Raw genomic sequence first — 8,827 nt, forward strand, 5'->3', positions numbered from 1 at the left:
AGGAAGCAATACCCACTAAATTATTGGGTTACCTCCACTCGTTTCAGAATGGGCTTTTCCAAAATTTATGACTTTTTCTTCCTGCATACACATAATTTGTACCTGAACTCTCAATTTTGAAAATAATCATCATATCTTTACAAAGGATATGATGATAAACCTTTTTGACACAATTTGGAACACTACTATTATTTGATTAATCCATAATCATTTTCACGAGGTCTCTCGGCCCATATTATTATATAAAGATTCCCATTAATTCTCCTAAAACTAGCACGACCTTTTTAAGCCTCTATTTCGGTATTATATCCTTGTTGTTTACATACAATGCTAATGTAATGCAACACAGGATAAACTAGCAAAACACTTAATGCTTCCTTCATATGCAAAGTTGTGCATGCTACGAATATTACAACAAGTACATAAGAGTTGTATAAATGTCAATATGATGCCCACCAAAACTTCATGCAATATCTACACGTTTAATTTTGATCCCCATGGGCGCAAAAAGACCGTAATCCTATTCTTCCAAACACTTGTATTAACAAGTACAGCGAGAAAATAGTCAAAACCTGTTGAATGATATATAAAGATCCTCTTTAACTCTTTGGCCTCCACATCTGCTGGCCTTTATTCACCGGTACATGCCCATTTGAAGATGCAATGTTGAAGTTGGTTCCTCTAGGCTTCTTAGTTCCTCTAGGGTTCTGTATATGCCCATTTGAAGATGAACTGCTCATACTTGCTCCTCTAGGCATCTGTATATGACCGTTTGAAGGTGGAATGTTGAAGCTTGTTCCTCTAGGCATTGGTATATGCCCATAAGAAGATGGAATGTTGAAGCTTGTTCCTCTAGGCATCTGTGTATACCCATTTGAAGATGGAATGCTAAAGTTTGTTCCTCTAGGCATCTGCATATGTCCATTTGAAGCTGAACTGTTGGAGCTTGTTCCTGGACTGCCATATTGAAAATGATGTTGTGACTGCGGTGGAGGGCGCATCACTCTCTGTACTTTTGGCTGAGTTGGGTGAAAGTAACTTCCGTTGTAATTTTGGATACCTGTGATAGATTTTACTACATGTGGTGGTGCTAACATGGTCAAAAGTGAATTTAAATTATGATTGTTCGAAGAAAGAAAGGAGTATGATTTTGAAAAGGCCTCGCTTATCTTCTTCAGTTGTCCTGCACTGACAGATCTTGCAGTATTTTGCGGCTGCTCAAAGGGATCCTCAACCTAATCAATCAAAATTCGGATACAAATATCAGAACAGAGCAAAAGAAAATATGCACAGTAGAATCTAGCATTTGCCACCACAGCATTGTCATGGGAATAAACAAACACAGGCTATCCCCAAAATGAAACCATAATGTCTCCAAAAAGTAGAAATGAACATATGCAGAGAATTACAAATATAGAGTAAGTCTTGGGTAACCAAATCGTGTTGTTCTCTATCTGCTCCCATTGTCCAGTGTACGGGCAAATTCCCAAATTCGAGGCCCATGAATCCATCTGAGCATACTGCACGAACATACAACATGGTGTAATAATTGTTTAGTGTAAATAATGCTAGAGGGCAGTGCTATAGATTCAGAAAATTCACTGCCAGAGAACCTCAACAACAGATGCTACAAAATCTCATGTTATCATTAAAAATACATCATATGCATCGCTACAACATTCTCGCTGGTATTATTCGGGGAGAAGAGGGTACAATTTTAAAAGAGAAATTGCACTTGGACAACAACAAATTACATAACTAAGTGAGAGAATTATGAAATATAATAAATGTCTGAAAGAAATAAACAAAAAACGTTGTGTAAAATGTTGCATCACAGCTTAAAAGTGTATGATCTGCACACAAAAATACCAGATACTCAACACAGCATAAAACATGTTATACCAATGCAAAAAAGTAAAAAATCAACTAAAGAAATATTTACCTTTCGTAAGAATTCAACAAAAAGATCAGGCACGGATTTTTTGTTAATTGACCTTGCCTTGTTTGATATGTGCTCGTTTATACTAGCATTACATGTTTCTGCAATATGATTCTCGGCATCAGCTCTAACCCCTGAATAAATTACAACAAGGTAAAGATTACACAACTCTTTTATACAAGTTAACTGAAAATTCTAATTCCAGTGTATAATATACAAGTAAATTGACAAATCTAGAACCATGAAGCATTTTCAACACTCCAAACTCATAAATTCAAACAAAAAAGCAAAAGGTTGCTGTCTGGGAATCATGTTGAACGAGTGTTTTGTACTTATTATAGGTTGAGAAAAAAATAGTTACTAAACAATCTGTACAGAACTATTTCAAAAATGTTCAGTTATTGATCTACACATGTAAATCATTTGAAAAACCTGGTTCTCAACTGAATTGTTTTATTCAGTTTTAGTTTTAAACCGGTTCTGAACCAAACGGGTTTTAGAACCAGTTTTAAAAACTGAACTAGTTTTCTTTTCTAATGGATAATCACTAACTGCAGAAAAGATAACATGACTGCGAAGGCCTAAAGTTGAATGCTCTCGCTTCTGGATAACTATACAAGGTTCAATGTTTATCTGAAAATTAAAAACTTACACAGCAGAAAATGTTAGTTGTCCCCATAAAAGTTATATCCAATCTGCTAACCCACAAGGAGGCCCGTTTTTATAATCCACGCTAGTTGAAAACCAAGCAGCACCAGCTCGTAGGAGCACCTCAAATTGACATTTTTATTTAGTATACAACATTGTAGTCAAAGTTAAGTCCTGATTTAATTAAGGACAACCAGCTACACTTAGTCATTTAGCTAGCTTATATATTTAGTTAAATTTAGTTCCATGATTGAATGAGATCATATTTATTGCACATGAATAAAGTTTTTTTTTTTTAAATTCACACAAAAAAATCAATATAACACCTTCTGTAACAGCTTTGCAAATTTAAGGATAATAAATGACGAAAAGATAAACATGAGTCTAAAGTCAACACTCCTAGACAACTTAAAATTAGCCCAATAAAAACAAAAAGGCTATATCCATGTGACAATAAGCACAACCTATACAGCTTAAAAATACTTGGCCAGTAAATAGAACTGTGAGCATAGATGGGTGATTCTTCCGTAGATGGGAAAATTTAGCATAAAAATGGGTAAATACTTTGTGGGGATAAGCAAAATATACAATGTCTGAGAAAAAAAAAAGCTTTGTTTTCAGTAGTATTAATCCTGTTTAAATAAACAGTTGGGATAAAATTGGACTGGTTTCAAAAAAACAGTTCAGTTAATTTTTTTATAAGAGGTTTTGTTTTAAACCAATTCAGTTTCAAAATGCTTCAGTTCCAACCGGTTACTTTAAGCACCCCTAACTTATACCTCAAGCTGTATAGACAAAGTAGCACAGCCATGAGGGAGAGCAAAAGGAAAGGATAACCAAAGAGAGTGAATAATATAGCTTTCTATGAATAGGTTTAGCTTCTACATAGCTCACCTCAATATCTCAATTTCTAGAATAGTGACATTTCATTTCATGCTCAAACAAAAGATAAAATGTACCTTTAAGATCATCAGCCATGTTGCCAGGGTATATATATTTGAGTGGTGGTAAGATTGCAGGAACACATGTCTGAAAAAGAAGGCAAATATTAGGTCCATCAGATCTACAATTGTATGTAACCTTACTTTCACTGCTTTTCCTCCTTCCAAATGTGTATAAGAAATTAGGGAAAAAATTATCATTTCCAATAGAAATCTTTGCTAACAGTGAATAAAGTGAAAATAGGGTGGCCCGTCTGTAAGTATTATGAAAGCAGGAAACAGAAACGTGAAACATTTTCTCAAACCAAATAAGCCCAGGCTAATGTCAAATGTTCAAACTGAAATGAGCACCATGTAAATTTTTGGGTTAATTACTTATTTTGGTCCCATTATTTATTTCTTTTGTTCAATTTGGTACCACTAATAATAATAAAAGGTTCAATGAAGTCCTCAAAATTTTAAAAAATGAAAAATATAACCCTTTCAAGGTTCAATCAGTTCCTTACCTTTTAAAAACTCAACAATGTGACTCTTTCATTGGTTGAAATGGATGTCGTTAGTTTTATATATTGTCACTAAGCATTGCTTATACAAATTGATAGTGCATAAATTAAAATGGTTAACATTTGTTTGTTTACGATTTTACTGATAATTGGATGGAAAGTGGTTACATTATTGCGATTTTAAAAATTGACAGTTTATTAGAACTTTTATTAAAGTGAGACCCAACGGAATAAAATAAATAATGGAAAAAAAAGGGGGAAGTCTAATATTTTCCACAAGATAATAATTAGCAGCATCCCCTCATCCCACCTCCAAATAAAAGAAGGAAAAAATAACACCACAAAAGAATTATGAAAAAGAAGAAATACCTGAAAATGAAATATGACAAGTAGACTTAGGGAATAGGAGTTGAAAGTTCCAGTTTTAGAGTTATTGATTTTGTGTGCTTTGGCCCATTCCTTGACCTACGCAAACCAGAAAGAATGAAACAAACACAAGCACATCCAAGCACAACAACCTTTCTCTAGACTCAAGAATGTACCAGTAAAACCATATCATTAAAGCGGCCATCTATCTTGTTCATCCAAAGCAAAATCTTGGATTTCATTTGGCCTGGCAAGTTATTAATTGAAATGTCACAAGATATACCCTGACGGTTGCTTTTAAATTTTAAAATGGGAACTCGTGCATTGGGGATGAACTGCAAGTGGCTCCCTACACCTGTAAATTTATGTTATTACAGAATGCACAAATTAAACATACTCACAAATTTCTTAAAATTTGAAAGTAAAAGGAAAGCTATCACGAGTTTAATAAGCACTACTAATTGAACTGCTAACACTAATTGAACTCCTGATTGATTGGTTCAACAAGTAAATACACGGTTTTACAGCATATGTGAAATTATCATGCTATCTGGCATGACTCAATCTTAAATTTAAAATGGATAATATAGAACAACTCAACCATATAAGAGCATTCACCCAGTTTTTCTCCAGTCACTGAAGCATAACTTTGTATGGATTTAAAGCAAGTCAACAGAAAAGGCATAGCCATCATACCAATCCAGTAAAATTTTTGAACAGAAATCACCTCCTCGTATCATAATCTTTAACAGGAGTCATGTAAATACATTACCCTACCCATTTCAATTGTATTTCTAAAGTTTCTTGTAAATAACAATTCCAGGTGGCATCATGATATTTGTACCCTGTACAAGCCACTAATGAGTGCTCCCTAAAATAAACAAATAATATATTTACAGTAACCTAGTTGTTAGATATCTTAGTATTAGTAAATTTAGGAGAGTACACACATGAATACTCATATGATGAATATACAGTGGTTTGTATCCATCACAGCAATTTCTGGCATCTCATTGCTTATTGCATCTCACTTAAATGGGAAAAAAAAAAACTAAGCTATGCATTCTATTGTTCTAACTATGTGAAGATAAAGAGACAAAAATTGACAAATTGACCGAGAAATAAATCTGTTATATATAAAAAATATACACACATTTTTATACTAACTTATAAGTGACAAGCTTCAAAGCATAAGAACTTTACCTTTCATTCTCAAAGCTTTTAAAACTTCCCCCAATAAATTTTGTTTTTGTTTTTTCCCAGCAGATGAAATATGCAAACCATTTGATAGCTCAATTGAAATATCCAAGTCACCCCATCGGGTGAAGAGATTAGATACAAATGACCCAAATGGCTCAACAGTTGCTCCTGTTCCAAAAGTGAAGTACAACTTTAAATACTTGGATTTCAAAAACGGAATGAATTAAAAAAATTATATCTATAAGATATAGAAGTCTAAGTCATCTGATGACATGACTTCGTATAGAGCAGAAAGTATCATAGTATGTCCTTTGACCTCATCCGTGATACTCAAGGTGAACAACAGAAATTAAATGATGCAAAAGTTATGCATAAAGAATAATTAAATTCATCTTATTTTATTGGAGAAACATTCGTGCTCGTTGAAAGCTTGCCCCACAAATTGGCATCTTTTACTTTTCCCCTCTTTGAAGAGGAGGTAAAAACCAATTTAGCACAATCATGTAACTCTAATACTGATAGAACTGTAAGATAGATTGAAACGTGACTAAATACAGTACTATATCATAAAAGTAACAACAAACATGGATGATGTGTTTGAAGAGCAAGGCAAATCATTAAGAGCAGAAAATTTGTTTCTTTTTACCATTAATAAATGAAAAGATTAATGACTCAATCCATTTAAATTTGAAAAACTTTTCTCTATAAGATCTGGTGCTAAAAGGTTTGGCACACTAATCAAGAAAGATCTGGAATTAAATATTGGTTAAGGGCATTTAAGAAAAAACGAAACTTGTGGATGCGGTACATTATATATACATTATATATACAACACGAAAAAATAGAGATTTCAAAAATTTGGGAGTCCCGTGGCATTCCCTACAACATACTGGTGTAGATCTACCCAGTTTCTGGTATGTAGCAGAGATATACAGAACATATTCTTCAATCACAAGTGTAAAACAAAAACAGAATACATGTATAGGAAGAATTACTGCTAACCAAAACAACTAGAACAATGAAATCAGCCCCTTCCTGGAGCTTCATCCACCATATACAAAAATCATGCCTTTAGATGGTCTACAACATGCAACATTACAATAAGTGATATCCACTTCAAGCTGGCAAACATGTTCACGTGTATAAATTGTAATTTAGTGAAGAAAAATCCTTATTAACACTAGTGATAAAAGGGGGAGGGGATTGAGAGCAGAAACAAAACTTCTAGAAAGTTCACCTCTCAAGCTTTCCACAGATTCAACAATGCTTCTTAAATCGTTAATAATTGCAAATCGTATCTGCCAATCTTCTTGTAATGGTGTGACCACCTGAAGTATATCATTTAAAGCAGTATCCAACATACTATGCGTACTCATTCTTGCCCCTCAAAAGATCAGAGTAGCAGTCGACAATGAGACAGTCTGCAATAATGGTTTGCAACACCAAATGGAAAAATATGAAGGCAAGAGGATCACAATCTACAAGCATTTCAAAAGCCTTGGAAAAGTATCCCAGACCAGATATAGTTGTTAAAAAATTGAATTATGTGATCTATCTAACACTTAGTTATTATACATAGACACGAGTCCTATAACAAGTATATATGTAAAGTGAAAACTTAAGAAGTCTAGATACAATAGAGATATGGGGTTATGTAAAATTTAAAAACAAAAAGGTCAAGATGCGACAAAGCTAAGATGCATTAACAAGAACCAACTTTGCACAACTTGAAAACTAACAGAGTAGTAAGAACCAATAGCAAATTGGTGAACACTGACCCAGGAAATGAAAGAAGAGCTAGAACCACCAGCGACTCTAGCAAATGCAGGTGGCTGCTCAGTGCAGATTGTTCACAAATTCGGAGGCGGGGCAGTGGATTGGGGGTGTCTATGTGGATTATTAGAGTGTAAAGGAGAATTTAAAAGATAATTTTTGCAGTGACCACCGATAAATTTTGCAGCATGATTTGAATGCATCTATTTGAGTTTGTGTTTATTTGAAATGGATCTCTGTTGTGGCATTTAAAATAAAAAAACATATATGTATCAAGAGAAGATATGAGATGATACCAATACCAAATACATGTTGGACAACAATAGTGTAGAATTTATAGAGTATCATAAAATGCAAACATGGTAAAATACCAAGCCATCAACTTAAACAGGCTGATTATTAGACAGATAAGAAATTAAATAAATTTTCTTTAATTGATAAAGGCTGATTACTAGACGGAAGTAAATATTTTTTCATAGTTGATGGTTCATAAATTTCCTTAAGACCAAATCTTGTTGGTTTCCTCTCACAATGCTAACACCTGAAGCTACCCAACAATAGGAAATTAAAGAAAAACACAATTCAAATTCATATGTCCTTTTGGTCTTGTTTAGTGCCCTAGGTCAAGCATCAGAGACAATTAACAACTCAGAAATACGCTAATCATGCCTGACTTATCCAATACAACGTCACAGAAGCGCAATCCAACTCAAATCCATACCGAGCAGAAAAGCAATAACAGAAATCTCAAAGAATTCATTCACATCTATCCATTACCCTATTCAAGTACCTAAATTCATGACCCAATAGAAAGCAACAATGGTAGAAGCAATCAAGACGACTGAAGAGAGAAACAAAACAAAACAACCATGAATGTATAAAGAGATAAAGAAACGCACAAGAAAAAAAAAATCAGATTTGAGGAAGCTGTACAAGAAAAATGAAGGGTCATTGATGAAACTTACGTTGGCATTGTTTATTGTGTGAGAAAGGAGGAAACTTTGGCAGTGAGTTGAAGTAGCAGTGAGCAAACTTAAGAAGAGGGGTTTTCCACTTTGAAAAAATGCAACTTTTTTAAGACAGAACTTTTCTACGATAGAACCTTTTCTTTGAGATAATTATTGTTCCCAAATTATTCAAATATAAACCTAGCCAGATGAATATCTGTTTCAATGAAAAAGTAAAATTATAAATAAATCCCTAAGTCTCTAAATAATCTTATTTTGCATCACAAAAATAAGGGTTAAATATGTTTTTGGTCCCTTAACTTTCAGTGAATTTTGGAATTAGTCCATTTTGAAACTTTGGACCAATTTAGTCCTTCATCTTTTGGAATACGTGGATTTAGTCTTTTTAATCAAATTTTGTTAGGTTTATTTGATATTTCGTACGCATTTTAGGATTGTATTTGAGTTGTTTATACTGTTTGACACATTTTTGCTTTAATGTTAAGTCAA

General features: G+C 33.5%; 1 protein-coding gene across 5 annotated transcripts; it reads right to left on the reverse strand.

Moving 5' to 3' along the window:
- Nucleotides 1–351: 351 nt before the first annotated feature.
- HESO1 (Nucleotidyltransferase family protein) lies at nt 352–8,485 on the reverse strand. 5 transcript variants are annotated; one of them, XM_085675163.1, is made up of 9 exons: nt 8,336–8,485; nt 6,835–7,018; nt 5,601–5,765; nt 4,574–4,644; nt 4,401–4,496; nt 3,547–3,616; nt 1,943–2,073; nt 1,410–1,520; nt 352–1,235 (listed from the first exon to the last, which is right to left on the reverse strand). In XM_085675163.1, the coding sequence occupies exons 2-9, from the start codon at nt 6,971–6,973 to the stop codon at nt 600–602; spliced, it is 1,419 nt and encodes a 472-aa protein (XP_085531289.1). In that variant the 5' UTR covers nt 6,974–7,018; nt 8,336–8,485; the 3' UTR covers nt 352–599. The 5 variants fall into 5 exon arrangements, with proteins under 5 accessions (XP_085531289.1, XP_085531286.1, XP_027940463.2 ...); XM_085675160.1 differs by having other exon boundaries at nt 1,943–2,040; nt 4,574–4,752; XM_028084662.2 differs by having other exon boundaries at nt 4,574–4,752.
- Between the last annotated feature and the right edge of the window lie 342 nt (nt 8,486–8,827).

Source organism: Vigna unguiculata, chromosome 1 (genome assembly GCF_037176805.1).
Source record: "Vigna unguiculata cultivar grain cowpea cultivar isolate G323 ecotype 2 chromosome 1, ASM3717680v1, whole genome shotgun sequence".
Lineage (NCBI taxonomy): Eukaryota > Viridiplantae > Streptophyta > Magnoliopsida > Fabales > Fabaceae > Vigna > Vigna unguiculata.

Excerpts from the sequence above, each read along its gene's own strand:
- HESO1 (XM_028084662.2), bottom strand. The coding sequence starts at position 6,973 with ATGAGTACGCATAGTATGTTGGATACTGCTTTAAATGATATACTTCAG. Across the intron at positions 4,497-4,573 it reads TTAATGATATGGTTTTACTG|GTCAAGGAATGGGCCAAAGC; the intron begins GTACATTCTTGA and ends TGGTTTGCGTAG. Across the intron at positions 1,236-1,409 it reads CCAAGACTTACTCTATATTT|GTTGAGGATCCCTTTGAGCA; the intron begins GTAATTCTCTGC and ends TTGATTGATTAG.